This window comes from Notechis scutatus, chromosome 3 (genome assembly GCF_049901735.1).
Source record: "Notechis scutatus isolate UNSWTSFEM ecotype Mainland chromosome 3, rNotScu1.2, whole genome shotgun sequence".
NCBI lineage: Eukaryota > Metazoa > Chordata > Lepidosauria > Squamata > Elapidae > Notechis > Notechis scutatus.
The window spans coordinates 8,551,861-8,573,132 of NC_142011.1; the positions used below are offsets into that span (position 1 = coordinate 8,551,861).

The following is a 21,272-nucleotide window of genomic DNA, read 5'->3' on the forward strand; positions in this document are numbered from 1 at the left end:
GGTATGTCTAGTTTTATGAAAAGAAGGACTAGGAGTGACAGGATAGCAGTTTCCCAATATTTGAGCAGCTGCCACAAAGAAGAATGGGTCAAGCTATTCTCCAAAACACCTGAAGGCTGGACAAGAAGCAACAGATGGAAACTAATCAAGGAGAGAAGCAACCTAGAATTAAGGAGAAATTTCCTAACAGGGAAGACAATTAACCAGTGGATCAACTTGCCTCCAGAAGTTGTGAATGCTCCAACACTGGAAGTTTTTAAGAAGAGACTGGGCAACCATTTGCCTAAAATGGTATAGGGCAGGGGTCCCCAAACTTGGCAACTTTAAGACTTGTGGACTTCAACTCCCAGAATTCCTCCTCCAGTTATGTTAGCTCAGGAATTCTGGGAGTTGAAGTCCACAAGTCTTAAGGTTGCCAAGTTTGGGGACCTTTGGTATAGGGTTTCCTGTCTGAGCAGGGAGTTGGACTAGAAGACCTCCAAGGTCCCTTCCAACTCTGCTATTCTGTTATATTTACTTTTTTCAGTGCCACTGTAACTTTGAACAGTCAGTAAACAAATGGACTATAGATAGTCCTCCACTTACAAACAAGTGGACTATAGATAGTCCTCAACTTACAACCAAACCGAGGACTATAGTTGCCAAGTTTAAGAGACACTGCTTTATACCATATTCTGGTCTGACATGCACACAATAGTCCACAAATAGACCTCGACATGACAGTTGTACGTCGAAGATTACCTGTACAATGGCCCATTACGGTCGTATGTTGCAAAAGTTGTCAAATTGATCAGTAAAACATTGGCCATGCTGGCTGGGGGAATTCTGGCAGTTGAAGTGCAAAAATCTTAAGGTTGCCGAGGTTGGAGACCCCTGCATTTAGAGAGGCATTTTCCCCCAGAGATACCTGGTCTCCTTCCAAACGATTGTCCTCCCTGGTAGAGTACTTACTTTTAATTGCTCCATCTGCAGCCTGCTTCAGCGAGGTTTCTTGACAAAGTAGCATTAATCTGCAGTAAAATAGTTTGGACGAGGGGCCAGCCAAGTTTCTTACCCCTTTGAACCAATGGAATTACCTTAGTAAACCAAAACATAACTTTTTCTCTCTTTTTTGGTATCTGCTGGTGCTGCAGTGGTCTGGCAGAAATCTCTGGCTGGAGATTCTTTAAGGAAAAAATAAGGCTACGGGTAATCCTTGACTTACAACCATTTGTGGCACCGTCGTAACTGTCCCGCGGTCACCATTGGTATCTTTCCCAGCCAGCTTCCAACTAGCGAAGTCAATGAAGGAAGTCAGATTCACTTAATGTCTCCAGTTCATTAATGTCTCCTCCCCCGGGACAATGCAACCTTCGCAAGTACAGGTGGTCCTTGACTTACAACCCCAATAGAGCTCAAAATTTCTGTTGTTAAGCAAGGCAGTTGCTCAGAGAGGTTTGCCCCATTTTACAATCTCACTTTTCTGAACTAGGCTTCCCCCCAAAAGCACTAAGCAGACTCTTTGTCCTGGCAAAACCCCTTTTATTCAACTAAAGTGAATTTCTTGCCTTCACTTTCAGCCAAAGGCCTGGCAAACAGTCTCTCAAGGGTGAAATTAGGAGCACAGACCTTATATAGCCTGGAGAGCTGCCAAGTAAATATTTCCAAACCGCAGTGCTGACAAGGAAGGATTCAGCACAGAGTCTCTGAGATGCACAGTCAGATCTTCACACTGCTGCAACGAACGAATCGTTTCCTTCAAAAGCCCCCTCCCCTTTTGCTCCTCTTTTAATCCCTATGGGAGGGGCCATTCACCATCCACCTGTGGCCTTACTCCCACATCAACCCTTTATTCATAATTGCTCTTTTCTTTTGGCAGCTCTGCGCATGTGCAGGCTGGGAACCGGCAACAGCTGCTCCCCCGCCTCAAGGCAGCTGATGACTGCCAGACTGTCCTGGCCCCATCACTGCCTCTGACGCAGAGCCCTCGTCCGAGCCTTCCTCAGCCTACAGGACTGGCCCATGTTCCTCCCCAACCTCCTTACTGTCTGACTCTGCTGCCAGCTCTGCTAGACGCCGGCGAGCCACAACACTTTCTTGCCACAGTTGTTAAGTGAATCACTGCAGTTGATAAGTTAGTAACACGGTTGTTAAGTGAATCTAGTTTCCTCTTTGATTTTACTTGTCACTTTTTTAATGCTGTTGTAACTTTGAATGGTCACTAAATGAGCTGCTGTAGGTCGAGAACTACCTGTATATATGCCAGTTAGCAAGCACTCAAAGTTAGCAAGCTACAGGGACGCTGCAAGGGTCATCAGTATGGAAACAGGTTGTAAGTCACTTTTTAAAAGTGCCGTTGTAACTTTGAATGGTCACTAAACAAGGACTACTTGTGCTGAATAAAAGACTTCCTAACTTCCACCAAACTCAAATCCCTGCCTTCTTCTTCTCCACTGTGGGATCCTGGCTCCCCTCTTTAATTATTTACTTATATTTATTTATTTATTATATTTATATACTGCCCATCTCACCAATAAGATGACTCTATCAATTAACCAGATTTAAATGTTTTAACACAAGAGGTTCCAATCTTGGCAACTTTTAAATCCTGCGGACTTCAACTCCCAGAATTCCCCAACTATCATGGCTGGCCGAGAAATTCTGGGAGTTGAAGTCCACAGATCTTAAAGTAGCCGGATTGGATACCTTTGTAAAAGATAGACATTCCAGAGGGAAAAAAATAATAATTTCTTTCAGTTCATTTGCTACCTTGGGAGAAATTCCTTCAAAAACAAAATCAAGAAATATATCCAGTTGGCGTTAACTGGCTCAGAAGTCAGCATTCTGCATATATTCAGCCGCAGAATATTTTTCTGCCAACTTTTTAAAGCCGCTTCTAAATCCAGCAGCACCGAATATATCTTTTTCCTTGTGCTGAATATATATTTCTCTAAAGTATTGCTCTTTGGAGTAAATATCACAAATCTCACAAAATTAGAAAGTGGTGAAGTTGCCCAGTAGCTGGATTTGGCTGTTTAAAAGTCGATAAACCAAACTGATCTATTCTTTTTTTCTCCTCTTCCATACAAATTGGTGAACTTTTGGTACTGTGCTTACAAAAATAATTCTGCCTCTTTGGCAAGCCTTAATTTAACTTCAGTACAGATAGTCCTCGATTTACAACCACAATTCAGCTCAAAATTTATGTTGCTAAGCAAAACATTTGTCAAGTGAGTCCTGCCCATTATATGATCTTTTGCAATTGTTAAAGGAATCCCTGCAGTTACTAAGTTAGTAATATGGTTGTTAAGTGAATCTAGCTTCTTCATTGACTTTGCTTGTCCCCAGGGTCACACGATAAAAATCCAGCCACTTGGCAACTAACATGTATCTATAACCGTGTGCGGCAGCAGCCCAAAAAGGCGATGCAATCCTAAATTGCATTAACAGAGGGATGCAATTGAGATCAAGTGAGGTACTAAGACTACTTTGTAAAGCCTTAGTAAGACCACACCTGGAGCACTGCATCCAGTTTTGATCACCACACTATAAAAAAGATGTTGAGACTCTAGAAAGAGTGCAGAGAAGAGCAACCAGGATGATGAGGGGACTGGAGACTAAAACAGAATCATAATCAGAATAGAACTGGAAGGGGCCTTGGAGGTCTTCTAGTCCAGCCCCCTGCTGAAACAGGAGACCCTATATCATTTCAGTCAAGTGACACTCCAGGCTCTTCTTAAAAACCTCCAGGGTTAGAGCACCCACAACTTCTGGTGGCAAGCTGTTCCACAGGTTCATTGTCCTCACTGTTTGCAAGTTTCTCCTTAATTCCAGGTTGCTTCTCTCCTTGATTAGTTTCCATCCGTTGTTTCTTGTTCTGCTGTCTGGTGTTTTGGAAAATAAATAAAAATAAACATATGAAGAATGGTTGCAGGATCTGGGCATGGCTACTCTAGGGAAGAAAAGGACCAGGGGAGACAGGACAGCAATCTTCCAATATTTGAGGGGCTCCCACAGAGAGGAGGTAGGTCAAGCTACTTTCCAAGGCACCTGAAGCAGTGGTGGGATTCAAATTTTTTTTACTACCAGTTCTGTGAGCATGGCTTGGTGGGCATGGCAGGGGAAGGATACTGTCAAATCTCCAGTCAGAGATAGTATTTGCCAGTTCTCTGAACTACTCAAAATTTCCGCTAGCGGTTCTCCAGAACTTTTATTTTTATTTATTTCTTTTATTTGGTTTGTTAATTGCTTACAATCACATGACGATCTTCTGATGAAATCACTGGGGAAGCCAGATTCACTTAACAACTGGGTTACTAACCAAACAGCTGCAGTGATTCACTTAACAACTGCAGCAAAAAAGGTTGTAAAATGAAGCAAAACTCCTGTCTTAACAACTCCTTAACAACTGTCTTGTTTAGCAATGGAAATTTTTACCTCAGTTTGTGGTCATAAGGCGAGGGCTACCTCAGCTGTGGTCGTAATTTGCATTTTCTGATCCATCGATTTTGCAGTCCTTCTACCATCCCTTTAAAAAGGAGAGTCGTGTAGGTCAGTTTTGGAAACCGGTCAGGAAAAATCCTCGCATGATGACAAATAGGATTTAATGATCTCCCGTAGTGAGAGACTAGACTGATATTTTCATTTACTTATAAAACAGGCTGAATAATTAACTCGCCCAGGCTGAGACGCACAGTGTGTGGCATTTGGAAGCGGAGAAAATGAACACCGTTTGTCAATCAATAAATTTGGTGTGACATGAACCAATAGGCTGGCCGATCCAGAGTTTTCTGAAAACGTGTCAAGGTTTGATGATGGGAGGGGGGTGGGGGAGGAATTTAATTATCAGGAAGAGCTTAATCTACATTTTACCCTTTGCAGTCATTTGCAAATAGGTTTCAAAGTAGCTGCTGCTGTCGAATCTTCATAGGTGAAGAAGATGGAGGCTTGCCTTCCCTAGAAAGTCAGCAGTAGTAGAAGAAGCCTGGTGACATTTGCAAAATATTTTCAGGAATAGTTGATTGCTTTTGTGCACCATAAGTATATTGAAATGCTCTGTTGTGCTTTTATGGGGGTGCAGTTTGCAAGATGGCAAAGAATAGAATAGAAGAATAGAATAGAATGGAATGGAATGGAGTAGAATATAATGGGGTAGAATAGAGTAGAGTAGAGTAGAGTAGAGTAGAGTAGAGTAGAGTAGAGCAGAGTAGAGAAGAATAGAGTAGAATAGAATAGAATAGAATAGAATAGATATAGATATAGAGTAGAGTAGAGTAGAGTAGAGTAGAGTAGAGTAGAATAGAATAGAATAGAATAGAATAGAATAGAATAGAATAGAATAGAATAGAATAGAATAGAATAGAATAGAATAGAATAGAATAGAATACTTTATTGGCCAAGTGTGATTGGACACACAAGGAATTTGTCTTGGTGCAAATGCTCTCAGTGTACGTAAAAGAAAAGATGCATTTGTCAAAAGTCAAGAATCATAAAGTACAACATTTAATGATAGTCATAGGGTACAATAAGCAATCAAATCATACTAGGAAACAGTCCATATCATAAGGATACCAGCGACAAAGTTACAGTCCTGCAGTCACAAGTGGGAGGGGAAGGGTGATAAGGAGTGATGAGAAGTTTAATAGTAATAGTAGTGCAGACTTTGTAATAGTTGAACAGGGTTGAGGGAATTATTTGTTTAGCAGAGTGATGGCGTTCGGGGAAAAACTGTCCTTGTGTCTAGTTGTTCTGGTATGCAGTGCTCTATAGTGTCGTTTTGAGGGTAGGAGTTTATGTCCAGGTTGTAAATATTTTCACAGCCCTCTTTTTGACTCGTGCAGTATACAGGTCCTCGATTGAAGGCAGGTGGGTAGTAATTTTGTTTTCTGCAGTCCTAATTACCATCTGACGTCTGTGTCTGTCCTGTTGGGTTGCAGAACCAAACCAGACAGTTATAGAGGTGCAGACGACAGACTCAATAGTTCCTCTGTAGAACTGGATCAGCAGCTCCTTGAGCAGTTTGAGTTTTCTAAGTTGGCACAGAAAGAAGTCACTTTTCCCCCCCATGCCGCTGTAACTTTTACAGTGCTCTATAGCATCATTTTGAAGTAAAGAGTTGAAACAGTTTATGTCCGGGATGTGAGGACTTATCCTCTGAAGTCTGTGTCTGCCCTGTTGGGTTGCAGAACCAAACCATGTTACGTCTGTCACCTGGAGTGGAAATCTGCCTGCTTTTGAGACAGGAGTGTAATTCGACTGGCACTTGTGCTTCTGTGGGGGTTGTGGGTCAGTTGGCAGAGATTTTCCCATTGTGGATAGAAATAAATTATTAAACTTTTTGTCCCAGAACCCCACCGTTTCCAAAGTTTTCACCCGAAGTGAAAACAGCCAGAAAAAGTCACTGTGAAGTTGGATTTCATGAAGCTTGTGTACTTGTGTTTGTGTGTATTTGTACTTTGGCAGGGATTTTCCACTGGTGTTTTTTTTTTTTGAGTCAATTTTTTTTTTTACTTATATATAAACAGTTTGAATACAGTGTACTGTCCGGGCAAAACATTTTACAAAATAAAAAGAAAAAAGAAATAATAACATATATACTCATAGCAGTAGTAGTAGTACAATACAACGATTCCAACCACATTTATAATTGTGTTCCTTTATTTATAATCCTATTGATTATATTAGCATACTTATCATTACAAACAACATTCATGTTTAATTTATACATAACAATGCTCTTTCTTCATCTAATTTCTACCTCTCCTTTCTAACCATTGATAAAACCTATTTCATGTTAAGTAATACTCTGTATCTCCTTTATCTTTTAATTTCAATGTCAGTCTATCTATCTTTACACAATTCAGTATTTTCCAAATTATATTTTCATCTGATGGGGTGTTCTCATTTTTCCAATATTGTGCAAAGGGATTTTCCAATGTGTGTGTGTGTGTGTGTGCTTTGTTTTCACAGAACTTTCCCACTTGTGGATGGGAATAAATTATGAAAATTTGCCCCGGCATCACACATAGCCCAAACAAAATACTTGGGAGCCAGGGCTGTATGAAACTTGAATTGTGTGTGTGTGTGTTTTGTGCTTTGCTTCAGCAGTCATTTCCCACTCTGGATGAGAATAAATTAAGAAACTTTGCGTCCTAGCATCCCACAAAGCAGAAGCGAAAACAGCCAGAAATAGTAACTGTGAAGTAGGACTGTACAAAACTTCAAGTGCTTGTGTTTGTGTGTGCTTGTGTTTGTGTGTATTTGTGCTTTGCTCTGGCAGAGATTTCCCACTCTCTCTCTCTCTGTGGTGTGTGTGTGTGTGTGTGCTTTGTTTTCACAGAGTTTTCCCTCTTGTGGATGAGAACAAATTATGAAAATTTGCTCCAGCATCACACATAGCCCATACTTGGGAGCCAGGGCTGTCCGAAACTTGAAATGCATGTGTGTGTGTGTGTGTGTGTGTGTTTGTTTTGTGTTTGTGCTTTGCTTTGATAGTCATTTCCAACTATGGATGGGAATAAATTAGGAAAAATTTGGCCTGGCATTACAGTGTTTCCGACATGGAGGAGGGAAAAAAAAATCTACTTGATGATAACCTCCGATTTGGTGGTATCCCTAGCTACTAGCTTACTCAGCATTTTGATCTTTTTTGTTTTCAGCTAGCCAATAATTTATTTATTTTATTTTGTCAAGCGATTATAAGACAACAGGTATAAGTATAAGCATGGATACACAGAAGAAGAAGAAAAGAAACAATAGGACAGGGACGGTAGGCACGTTGGTGCGCTTATGCACGCCCCCTACAGACCTCTTAGGAAAGGGGTGAGGTCAATAGTAGACAGTCTAAGGTTAAAGTTTTGGGGGTTTGGGGAAGAAACCCCAAAATATATCTCCCATTAAGGGAAGATGCGCCCAGGGCTTTTACTCATTGGAAACACAAAGGACCTTAAAGTGACAGTGCAGTGAGGATAATTCAGCATAGTTATGGCCTTGATGAATATTTTAGTAAAGAATGTTGACTGGACCGAGACTCAATCGGCAGCTTGAAGGTAGCAAGGGAAATGTAAACAGTGAGCCAGCCAGCCGTAGCCCATTTTTTTTCCAGCCTGTCTGCCTGTTTATTTGCTGGGTCAGTCATCACTGAATCAAAGCCCGTGAGAAACATCCAAATCCCTTTTGGATGATCCAGTCAGTCAGAATAGAGCTGGGAGAGACCTTGGAGACCAAATACCATTTGAGACAAATGGTTGTTCAAAACCATTGTTTTAAAAAACTCTAGTGATGAAGCACCCAAAACTTCTGGAGGGGAGCTTCTTTAATTGCTCTCACTGTTAAGAAGTTTCTCCTTCATTCTAGGTTGGATCTCTCCTTCATTAATTTCTACCTATTATTGCTTGACCTGCCCTCAGAATGGTGCGGTGGCTTAGAGGTGGAGCTCTCAACTCACAATCAGGAGGCTGTGAGTTCGATCCTAGGTAGAGGCAGATATTTCTCTCTCTCTGGGCACCATGAGAATGCATCTGCTGAACAAAACTCCGCACTGGCGACAGGAAGGGCATCTGGCCAGGAAACACTCAGCTCCATTCAGTTGGCCCAGACTACACTCTGCAAGGGATTATGAGGTCATTAAAAGAAGATGATTGCTTGTCCTGCCCTCAGGTGCTTTTGGGGAATGGGCTAACTCCCCTCTTCTATCTGATAATAAGGAGGATCCCAACTCTTGAGCCTTGGTATAGAAAATTCCTCTTCCATGCAATACAAAATTTAAGAGGTTGCTTCTCTCCTTGATTCGTTTCCATCCATTGTTTTCATGTCTTGCTTTCTGGTGCTTTTGGACCCCCCCACACAAAAAAAAACCCATTCTGTATTTTCTTCTCCTTACCTCCCACAGCGCCGATGGGGATTTTGCAGTCACCCACCTGACCAAAGCCCACCTCTTCTACGACGGTCGGATTAAATGGATGCCTCCCGCCATCTACAAAAGCTCCTGCAGCATCGACGTCACTTTCTTCCCCTTTGACCAGCAGAACTGCACCATGAAATTTGGTTCGTGGACTTACGACAAGGCCAAGATCGACCTAGAAAGCATGCACCGCCATGTGGATCAGCTGGATTACTGGGAGAGTGGTGAATGGGTGATCATCAATGCCGTGGGCAACTACAACATCAAGAAGTACGAGTGCTGTTCGGAGATCTATCCAGACATCACCTATTCCTTCATCATCCGGCGTCTCCCTCTGTTCTACACCATCAATTTGATTATTCCTTGTCTCCTGATCTCATGTTTGACCGTCTTGGTCTTCTACTTGCCTTCTGAGTGTGGAGAGAAGATCACCCTCTGCATCTCTGTCCTGCTGTCCTTGACTGTCTTCCTTCTTCTCATTACCGAGATCATCCCCTCCACGTCCTTGGTCATCCCCTTGATCGGCGAGTACCTCCTCTTCACCATGATCTTCGTCACCTTGTCCATCATCATCACCGTCTTCGTGCTGAACGTCCACCATCGTTCCCCTCGGACCCACACCATGCCCGACTGGGTGCGGAGGGTTTTCCTGGACGTCGTCCCGCGCCTTCTCTTCATGAAACGCCCTTCGACGGTGAAGGACAACTGCAAGAAGCTCATCGAATCCATGCACAAAATTGCCAACTCGCAACGGTTTTGGTCGGAGACGGAAGTGGAGCCCAACTTTATCACCTCCTCATCCATCAGCCCGCAGAGCAACGAAGAGTCCCCTACATCATCCCTGGGAACCCATCTCGGGGACCCCAAAAGCCCACAGCCGGTGTGTAAGTCACCCTCTGGCCAGTATTCAATGCTGCGCCCAGAACCCACCCGAGGTAGCTGCACCTCCCTCCAGCCTCCCAGTCACCCTCTTGGAGACCTTCAGTCTAGCTCAATTGGTAAAGGCCGATCCTTAAGCGTCCAGCAGATGTACAGCAGCCCAGGAAAAGCTGAAGAAGGGACCATACGTTACCGATCCAAAAGCATCCAATATTGCTACTTGCAAGAAGAGGCGTCCCAAACCAACGGCCAATCCAGTGGGTCCCCGGCATCCCCACAGTGCCATCTGAATGTGGACCAGCCCAAAGCCAAAGCCCCCCATTGTAAATGTAAATGTAAAAAGAAGGAATCCGCCAGCACTTCGGGACAAGGGAGCAAAACCCACAAGGAGCAACAGTTCTTGCTCATGTCCCCTGCCTTGAAGTTAGCCGTGGAAGGCGTGCATTATATCGCAGACCACTTGAGAGCAGAAGACGCTGATTTCTCAGTAAGTACCAAAAAAAAGCGAGTCCTTATTTCTCATCGCTTGTTCCCGGCAAGCCAAAAAACTGGATGGATGGGACTTTTGATACCATTTAGTAGCGCTTGTAGAATTCGTGTCTTGGGTGGAATGCAAAACATTTAATTTAAGTTATTTAAGTTTAAAATTTAAGTTATGCTCAGGAGGGCCCCCAAATGAGTTTTTTTTCTAACTCCGGTTCATTGCAGCAGGTTCTGAGTTGGAATTATGTGTTTCAGGAGATGAATTTAGGGGAAGGGGACTGTTGTGCCCAATTTGGTCAGAGAGGTGTGTTCTCTGTGCTCAAACTTTGGTCCCCAAAGAACTTATGGCAACGTGGAGATGTATACAGGACACCCACACCCACAAAGAAATTAGTTAAATAATGAAAATATCAAAGTTATATAAGATTCATGTGATAAGTGAGATGGGTGGCATATAAATTTGAGAAGGGAGGAAGGAAGAGAGAGAAAGAAAGAGAGTGAGGGAGAGAGATAAAGAGAGAGAGAGAGAGAAAGAAAGAGAGAAAGAGAAGGGGAGGGAGGGAGAGAGAAGGAAGGAAAGAAAGAACGAAAAAGAAAGAAAGGACATGGGAAGAAGAAGTGGAGGGAGGGAGGGAGGAGTATAAACTCCTGGCAACTTTAGGATACCTGGACTTCAACTCCCAGAATTTCCCAGCCAGCATGGGAGATTAATTGTATTTTTACATTAGCTTGCTTTGCACTTTCATGCACACTTTGGTGTGAGTCTGTCAGTTTGCAATTTTTATACATAGGTTTAATTCAGAAACTCTCAGTGTATATGTAAAGCAACAGAGAGAATCACCATCATCATACCGATAGGAGGTGAGCAATAAAGAAGGTAATAAGAAGGATAAGTGATAATATTACAGCCATACTTCATGGGTAAATATGTACAGCTGTTAGACGGATCTGCAAGAATTAGATATTCAGCAAAGCAATGGTCCAAAGGAAGAACCTAGGCCTGTATCCAGCTGGTTTCGCCTGCAATGCCCTGTAGCGCCATCCCGAGGGGAGGACTTGAAATAGTTTATGTCCAGGATGTGAAGGGTATACAGGTGTCTCCTCAGCCCTCCTCCTGACCCATGCAATACAGGTACTCTTCAACTTACCACAATTGAGCCCAAAATGTATGTTGTTAAATGAGAAATTTATTAAGTGAGATTTGCTCCATTTATGACTTTTCTTGCCATGCATGTTAACCGAATCCCTGCAGTTGATATACATTTGTAAACATGGTTGTTAAGTGAATCTGGTGTGATGACCTGGGGTGTGGCACAAAGGCAACACGGTCAGATAATCAGTAGGAGTACTTTTATTAGCTCCAACTTTGCCCCCAATGTCCTGGTTACCTTCTGGGCTGGAGAAAAACTCTCCCAGGACCAGCCATTGGCTGCAGAGAATCAAGTCCAAAATGCGGTCAACAAAAACTGTAACTATAAGTCCAATCAAGGCAAGATGGGGTAATTAGTCCAGCAGGGCAAGAGAAGGAATTCCAGACATGAAGGAACATCAGTAAATCAACCCAGTTGGGAGGACGCCAGGAATGCAGATAACCAAAGTCAACACAAGATAAACTCATATTTGTTCCCAGCAACCGCTGCTCTCAGCTTCTTCTTTCTTAAACTCTCTTCCCGGGTATGCCTAACGAAGGGAATCAGGCCCTTTTCTCTCCCATAAGTCATGCAACCCACATTGCTCTCTTCTCCGTTCCTCCCAGCATGCCCTAGGATGAAGAAGGGGGGAGCTGGGTCTTCCTCTGAATTTCCTCTCCCTTGTTCTACCTCTCCCCCTTTCTGCCCAGCTGGACTTTGCCCTACCCCAGTTTCCTCCACAGCCAATGGAGCCACACTCCCACTCCCTGTCAGCTGTTTATCTTCCTCCTCGGATTCAGACTCTGACAGGGGCATGACAATCTGGCTTCCAAAGTCACTACACGCGACCCTGTGATTCAGCAACAGTCATAAATATGGACCAGTCGCCGAGCATCTGAATTTTGATCATGTGACCATGGGCATTGCTGCAAAGGCCATAACCCGGTGAAAAATGGTCGTAAGTCACAAAAATGGTCGCAAGTGCCATTGTAACTTTGAACAGTCACTAAATGAACTGTGGTAAGTTGAGAGCTACTGTATACAAGTCTTCTGTGGAAGATTTCTTAGGAACCGGGATGATGTTTGAAGCATGAAAACAGCAGGTGGGACAAAGACTATGAGGTTGCCTCTGCCTGTCCTGTCAAATGCCTTTTGGCCTCTCGGCTGGAAATAAATCAACGGGACTGCTACTGTAACCTTCTCACCCAGCTTCCTTGCTGATGTCTGCCTCCTGGCCCAAGGACCTCTTCGCCTCCTCCTTCTAATTTATTTGTTTCTAGCTTAGCGTCCTTCTCCATTTCTTGGTGAACCTCCCCAAGTTTTTTCAGCTGCTGACAACTGAACCTTGAAACTGAGCTTCGGGCTTTAGATATATATATATTTTCCTGGCTCTATATGGAACACGCTCCCTTCTGCCGTGACATTTCCCGCAGGAGGAAAATACCAGAAGAGGCTAGAGAAGATCATTAGGACTCTTTGAAAGTAAAAGAAACAGGTAGTCCTTGGCTTATGACCACAGTGGAGCACAAAATTTCCTTTGTTGCTAAGTAGGATAGTTGTTAAGTGAGTTTTGCCCCATTTTACGAGTTTTCTTGACACAGTTGTTAAGCAAATCATTTCAGTTCTTGTTAGTAACATGGTGGTTAAGTGAATTTGGCTTCCCCATTGACCTTGCTTTAACAGATTAACAGAATTGGAAGGGACCGTGTAGGTCACCTAGTCCAAACCCCTGCCCAAGCAGGAGACCCTACACCATTTCTGACAAATGGCACTTTAGTCTCTTCTTGAAAGCATCCAGGGATGAAGCTCTCACATCTTCCGAGGACAACTTCTGTTCCATCGGTTGATTGTTCTCACTGTCAGAAAATTTCTCCTTATTTCCAGGTTAAATCTCTCCTTGTTCAGTTTCCATCCATTATTCCTTGTCTGGCCTTCAGGTGCTTTGGAAAATAGCTTGTCCCCTCTCCTCTCTGTGGCAGCCCCTCAAATATTGGAAGATGCTCTCCTGTCTCCCCTGGTCCATCTCTTCACTAGACTAGCCAGGCCCAGTTCCTGCAACCATTGTTCATATGTTTTAGTCTCCAGTCCTGGTTGCTCTTCCCAGCACTTTTTCTAGAGTCTCAACATCTTTTTTAATACTCTGGTGACCAAAACTGGATGCAGTGCTCTAGGTGTGGTCTTACTAAGGCTTTATAGAGTGGTATTAATACTTCCCTTGATCTTGATTGTATCCCTCTGTTAATGCAATTTAGGATTGCATTGGCTTTTTTGGTTGCCGCCTCACTGGGTCATATTTAACTGGTTATCCACTGCTTGGTTGCAAAAAGGAATCACTTAGAAGCTAAAATAATAGAATTGGAAGGGACCCCAGAGGTCCTCTAGTCCAACCCCTGCTTGAGCAGGAGACCCTTTACCATTTCAGCTAGATGATTGTCCAGTCTCTTTTTGAAAGCCTCCAGTAATGGACAACCCACAACTTCTGAAAGCAAGTTGATTTTCGCACCGTTAGGAAATTTTATCCTGAGTTCTAAGTTGCTTCTCTCTCTGATTAGTTTCCATCTGTTGCTTCTTGTCCTTCCCCTCCGGTGCTATGGAAGACAAGAAGCAACGGATGGAAACTAAGCAAGGAAAGAAGCAACCTAGAACTAAGGAGGAATTCCCCAACAGTGAGAGCAACCAACCAATGGAGGAGTAGCTCACCTCCAGAAATCGTTGATCCTGGGATATTGCAACTGCCAAACTTACATGCCAATTGCCAAGCGTCTGAATTTTGATCCTGTGACCATAGGAATGCTGCAAAGGTTGTAAGCAGTAGTGGGATTCAATATTTTTTTTTACTACCGGTTCTGTGGGCGTGGCTTGGTGGGTGTGGCAGGGGAAGGATACTGCAAAATCCCCATTCCCTCCCCACCCCACTAACCTGCTTTCCAGCTCCATTCTCCTGTGCAGGGCAACAAAAGGAGACCCAACTGATCAGCTGGGACTCGGGAGGCAGAGAATAGATGGGGGCAGGGCCAGTCAGAGGCGGTATTTGCCAGTTCTCTGAACTAATCAAAATTTCTACTACCAGTTCTCCAGAACTGGCCCGAACTTGCTAAATGCCACCTCTGGTTGTAAGTGCAAAAAAAATGGTCATAAGTGACTTTTTCAATGCCATTGTAACTTTGAATGGTCTCTGAACGTACTGTTGTAAGTTGAGGACTACCTGTAGATAGGTAATACCCATAGCCTCACCTGGGATTGGTGTGAGAACTGAACATCACAGCAGTTGGTGTCTGTATGCATAGTCAACCAGGGCATTTTTTATTTTATTTTATTTATTTATTTGATTTGCCAATTGTTTACAAGATAATAAGTATAATAACATAATAATAAGTATAATAAGTATAAGTATAATAAGTATAATAAGATAATAAGTATAATAATAAGTATTTTAATGGTTCCTGTCATTGCTGGTACATCCTCTCTAGGGAGTGAGAATCAAACATGGCTGAGTCTAATAAGCTGTCCATAAAACTCTTATCTCGAAGCAGAGAGAGTGTCCCTTGCAAGAGGCCGATAAAAAAAAAAAGGGATAAAAGGGATAGAAAAAGGCAGGTTTCACCATTCATTTTTCTAAAGAGTTTAATTGGCTTTGTCTTTCTAGATAAGCCGAGGACAAGACCAGGCCGCGTGATCCCTTGTGTCTACAATTGACCAAAAAAAAAAAAAATGACTCTAGAATTTGAAAAGAGTGACGCAGCCATGGAAAAATGCAAGGAATGGAGGGGAGACCAGCCTTTCAGGTTTTCTGGCAGGGGGAAAGGAGGAGGCGGTGGCGATAAAAAGGCATTTCAACATTCAGGAAAACCAAGCAAACGATGTGCAAGGGAGTCAGACCGATCGTGAGCTGGAGGGAGATAGTTCAAAACCCCTTTCATTTAACTGAGATGGAACAGATGCCTGGAAATCTGATACTTCTTTTGATTTTGAGCTTAAACAAAAACTCTTTGTGTTTGTGGTGCTCTACGAACCCTGTGAAGTCTCAGCAAAAAAAGAAAAAAGAGAGAAAGAAAAGGATGGAAACAGAGGGAGAGAAAGAGAAAGAAAGCAAGACAGAGAGAGAGACAGAGAGAGACAGAGAGAGACAGAGGGAAGGAAGGAAGGAAGGAAGGAAGGAAGGAAGGAAGGAAGGAAGGAAGGAAGGAAGGAAGGAAGGAAGAAAAAAGAAAGGGATGAGAAGAAGCAGCAATGGAAGAAAGGAAGGAGAGGGGAGAATGGAGAAAGGGGGAGGAAGAAAAGAGGTAATGAAGGAGAGATAGGGAGGAAGGAAGGAAAGAAAAATGGGAAGAAGAAGGGAGGGAGAGGAAGGAAGTTAGGAAGGGAGATGAGAGAAGGAAGGAAAGAAGGATGGAAAGAAAAAGATATTTATTTTATATTATTTTCTTTTTATTTTCTTTTATTATTTTAAGCCTGCCTTTTTTTAAACTTTATAAGTAACGAATATACCCAGTCCTCCTTCCTTCTCCTATTTTCCCCACAACCCTTTGAGATGGGCTGGGCTGAAAGAAAGGGGATTGGCTCAAAGTCCGCCCAAGTCTGGACTAGAATTCACCATCTCCTACTTTCTACTCAACCCTTTCACCGGCTCTTGGTGATCACTAATTCAATACAAACTAAAATGCCGCTAACGAGAAAAATGCTAGTTTTTGGAGCAATGCAGGGGAAGCAGAATCTGGATCAGAATTCTGAAAAGGACAAATTGGAGCAAGTTAGAGGAGAGCTATGTTTCTGGCTAGGTGGGTATACAGAGGTGGATATTCAGCAGGTTCTGACCAGTTCCGGAGAACCAGTAGCAGAAATTTTGAGTAGTTCAGAGAACCGGCAAATCCCACCTCTGACTGGCTCCACCCCATCTATTCTCTGCCTCCCATTGAGTCCCAGCTGATCGGCTGGGTCTTCTTTGGTTGCCCTGCAAAGCAGGCTAGTGGGGTGGGGAGGGAATGGAGATTTTGCAATATCCTTCTCCTGCCACGCCCACCAAGCCATGCCCACAGGTAGTAAAACAATTTGAATCCCACCACTTGAATGCCTAAAAAGATGGTATTGTGAGTGCTCCATCACTGGAGGGTTTTTCAGAAGAGATTGGACAGCCATTTATCTGAAATAGTATAGGGTCTGCTGCTTGAGCAGGGGGTTGGACTAGAAGACCTCCAAGGTCCCTTCCAATTCTGTTATTCTGACAATCAAAGGAAAATGCCAGCTTGCTTACCATTAATAAAGATTTATTTTAAAACTCCAAACTCTCTGTCCCCAGACAACCATAGTAAATGTCATTCCTTCTTTGGAGATGACTCACAAAGAGGATTGCTTTTGATGGGCAACCTTTATAGCTCTTCAATTTTTTCTCTCTCTCTCTCCCTCCCTCCCGCACCACCCATGGACTTGCTTAATATAGGCATCAGCCAGGGAAGGTTACATATTTAGTGAGGATGAACTATACCGTTATGTGTCTGGCATGTATGGGGGCCAGCGTGGGAAATAATGATCCAACTCCAATTAGAGTGGGAAGTTTATCACCTCACAACTTGTTGGAGTAAAGCAGGAAGAGCTCACTTGATTATGCAGCTTCTCTTCCTAGGGTTAATGAAAACTGTGGGTCAATCAGAATGACAAAGTAACAGAATAAAAGAGTTGGAAGGGACCCTGGAGGTCTTCTAGTCCAACCCACGCCCAAGCAGGAAACTATACCATTTCAGACAAATGGTTGTCCAGTCTCTTCTTAAAAGCTCCAACATTGGAGCACCTCAAACCTCTGGAGTTAAATCTTTCCACTGATTAACTGTTCTAATTATCCTTAGTTCTAAGTTGCTTCTCTCCTTGATTAGCTTCCATCTAATCAAGAATAGCTTGACTCCTTCTTTGCGGCAACCTTGACAGTTAGTAGTTCACATTTTTGTATCCAGGTAGTCCTTGACTTCTAACCATTTGTTTAGTGACCTGTTGAAGTTGCAACACCATTGAAAAATCTGACTTATGACCATTTTCACACTTATAACCATTGCAGCATCCCCAATGGACACTGGATCAAAATTTGAATGCTTGGCAACGGGGTCCTATTTATGATGGTTGCCATATCCTGAGGTCCTATGATCCACTTTTGGGACCTTCTGATCAGCAAAGTCCATGGGGAAGCCAGATTCACTTAATGACCATGTTACCAATATAACAACCGCCTAAGAACTGTGGCCAGAAGTGAAATGTTAATGCAACTTTATAATCCTTTGGTAAGGCCACACTTGGAATACTGGATCCAGTTTTGGTCGCCACGGTGTTAAAAAAGATGTTGAGATTCTGGAAAGACTGCAAAGAAGAGCAACAAAGAGGATTAGGGGACGAGGCTAAAACATATAAAGAACGGTTGCTGGAATTGGGTATGTCTAGTTTAATGAAAAGAAGAGACTAGGGGTGGCATGATAGCAGTATTCCAATATCTAAGGCGCTGCCACAGAGAAGAGGGAGTCAAGCTATTCTCCAAAACACCTGAAGGCAGGACAACAACCAATGGGTGGAAACTAATTAAGGAGAGAAGCAACCTAGAATTAAGGAGAAATGAGAACAATTAATCAGTGGAGCAACTTGCCTCCAGAAGTTGTGAATGCTCCAACACTGGATTTTTTAAAGAAGAGATTGGATAACCATTTGTCGGAAGTAGTTTAGGGTTTCCTGCCTAAGCAGGGGGTTGGGCTAGAAGACCTTCAAGGTCCCTTCCAACTCTGTTATTCTACTCTACTCTACTCTACTCTACTCTACTCTACTCTACTCTACTCTACTCTACCCAACTCTGCTCTGCTCCGCTCCACTCCGCTCGACTTCATTCCACTCTACTCCACTCTATTGTAGTAAAATGGAGCAAAACTCACTTCACAACTCACTTAACAACATAAATTTTGGGCTCCACTGTGGTCATAAGTCAAAGACTGCCTGTATAGGTAGTGTGAAATAAACTTGCAGTATTTTTGAACTCCATCCTGGCTCCTGACTTCTCGCACCTGACAGCCACCAATGAAATTGAAAATTATAGTCCCACGATCTCTTGCTTAACTAGCACATTACTTAGGAGCAGAGTTGTCGGTGCCAACTGTGGTTGTTAAGTAGAGGATAACTATAAGGTCTGTCAAGCACTGAACACGCTTCCACATGAAATGATGAGTTCTCCTTCATTACAGGTTCTCAAACAGACCCTGGATGGTCTAATACTGAGGGCTTTGGTTTTTTTTTTTCCAGGTTTTGGAGTTTGTTAATTAAAACAAAAAATCTTGGAACCTCAATCAAGAATAACAAAAATAACAGAGTTGGAAGGGATCTTGGGGGTCTTCTAGTCCAACCCGTCCTTTAGTGATTTAAAAAAAAGAGAGAGAAAATCCTAGAGAACATTTTCCTCGTGGTCTTTCATAGAATCCCATTAAATTTTCCTGGAAACCTGTTTGAAAAACATTACTGTGAAGGATCCTTCACTGATCAGTGAATCAGACTGGATGGCCTGTAGGGTTCCTTGCCAAAAATCTCCCATCTCTATGGCAGACCTGGGAGGCTTTGCCTGAAGATAGAAGAGAACATTTGTAGCTCAGGTTTGAACTGTGATGAAGTCCTACACTTAGGCAAGAAAAACCAAAAGGACACATATAGACTGGGTGAAACCAGGCTCAATGGCAGTAACTGTGAGAGGTATCTTGGAGTCTTAGTGGACAACCAGCTAAATATGAGCCAGCAGTGTGCAGCAGCAGCCAAAAAAGCCAATGCAATCGTAAATTACATTAACAGAAGGATTCAATAAAGATCAAGAGAGGTACTAATACCACTCTATAAAGCCTTAGTAAGACCACACCTAGAGTACTGCATCCAGTTTTGATCACCACACTATAAAAAAGATGCTGAGACTCTAGAAAAAGTGCAGAGAAGAGCAACCAGGATGATTAGGGGACTGGAGACTAAAATGTGTGAAGAACAGGAACTGGGCTTGACTAGTCTAGGGAAGAGAAGGACCGGGGAGAGACAGGATAGCAGTCTTCCAATATTTGAGGGGCTGCCACAGAGAGGAGGAAGGGGTCAAGCTATTCTCCAAAGCACCTGAAGGCCAAACAAGGAATAATGGATGGAAACTGATCAAGGAGAGATTCCACCTGGAAATAAGGAGAAACTTTCTGACAGTGAGAGCAATCAACCCATGGAACAGAATTTGCATTTAGAAATGTGGGCGTGTTTTTTTTTGCAGCAAACAACCCCCCCCCCCCCATTTTTTGGGTCTTCTGGGCCTCCAGCAACCCTCCTGGGGATGGTGGTTTTGCTCCCAGAAGGCTTCTCTGGGGCCCAGGAAGGAAAAAAATGGAGCCTGGTGAGGGGCACCAGGAGCCCCCACCATGCTCCATTTTGGGCTGTTTTTGCTCCCAGAAGGCTTCCCTGGGGCCCAGGAAGGCGAAAAATGGAGCATGGGGTGGGGGGAGCTGTGCCCCCCTCCATTTTTTGCCTTCCTGGGCCTCAGGGAAGCCTCCGGGGTGAAGCAGTAAGACAGCGAGTGGAATCCTGGCCCAGCTGATCATAGGAGGTTAAAAAAAAAAAGAAATATCTTAAGGAGTGACTGGGCAGGGAAGAACGCAGTCAGCGATGTCGGGCATGCGCGATAAGGACTGACTGGACGGGGAGGGGAGGGTCGACCCGGTCAGGGGCATGGCCAGCCAGAAGTTAGTACCAGTTTGGCGACCCATGCCTAATCCTTGCTACCGGTTTGCCTGAACCGGTGTGAACCAGCTGAATACCACCACTGCTTCCAACTCTGTTATTTGGATTTTGTTATTTTCCTGGAGACATTTCATCACCACACTGGGTAACCTCATCAGTGCTAGCAGGAAGTGGGATTTGGTCTCATTTTATATGCTTGCCCTATCAGTATTGGAGGGATTGGACTTGGTTGTTTCCTTGATTGGGCTCTTGTTTACTCTTAGCTTGTTTGTCTGAGTTGGTAGTTTCTTGTTTGGAGTATGATTGATTCTTGATTTAGCTAAAGAGTTTGGAAAGAAAGCCAAAAGGCAATTTAGGGATGAAATCTTCAAAGCCAGTGGCTTTCCTTGGACTACAACAAGCTTGTAGTAAGTCAGTATGAGTAGACTAGGTCTTGTCTCAGCTGCCAGAGGTTTGCTGTCATAAAAGGGCAAAATGTATTTATTTTTTTATTGGCGTTTTTGTTTCTCATCTCCTGCAAAGCTTTGCAAAAGCATTACAGGAAGTCCTTGACTTACGACCACAATTGAGCCCAAAGTTTATGTTGCTAAGCAAAACATTTGTTCAGTGAATTTTGCTTCCTTTTAAGACCTTCCTTGCCACAGTTGTTAAGTGAATCCCTGCAGTTCTTAAGTTAGTAACACGGTTGTTAAGTGAATCTGGTTTCCCCATTGACTTTGCTGGTCAGAAGGTCGCTAAAGGGGATCATGTGACCCCCCCCCCAGGACACTGAAACAGTCATAAGTATGAGTCCGTTGACAAGGATGCGAATTTCGATCACAAGAACCTGGAGATGCTGCAATGGTTGTATGTGTGAAAAATGGCGCTTAGTCCCTTTTTTTCAGGACCACCGTAACTTCGAATGGTCACTAAATGAACTGTCATAAAATCAAGAACTACCTATTAGTTCCCTTCATTTCAGATATTGATTATTTTCTGGGTGATTGGTGTGTAAGTGGATAGCCATATTTATATTTTAAATCTTGATCATTCTTACTATTTTTGCATTTTATCCTGCTTGATTGTATAGAACCCAGAGACGGCATCATAAAAGGAGAATGCATTATTGCTGTGTTTTTAATAAGCCTCTGTAGGTGGCTTAGCTTCACCGTGACAGAGAGCCTTGCGGTTCAAAGGCGCTA

The 21,272-nt window shown here is 43.2% G+C and overlaps 1 protein-coding gene across 1 annotated transcript in view; it reads left to right on the forward strand.

Annotated features, from left to right (window-relative positions):
* Positions 1–21,272, forward strand: part of CHRNA4 (cholinergic receptor nicotinic alpha 4 subunit) — an 86,367-nt gene that overhangs the window by 48,756 nt on the left and 16,339 nt on the right. The window contains exon 5 of the mRNA XM_026683401.2: positions 8,870–10,247. Coding sequence (XP_026539186.1) covers positions 8,870–10,247 — 1,378 coding nt within the window. The remainder of the gene's footprint in view (positions 1–8,869; positions 10,248–21,272) is intronic.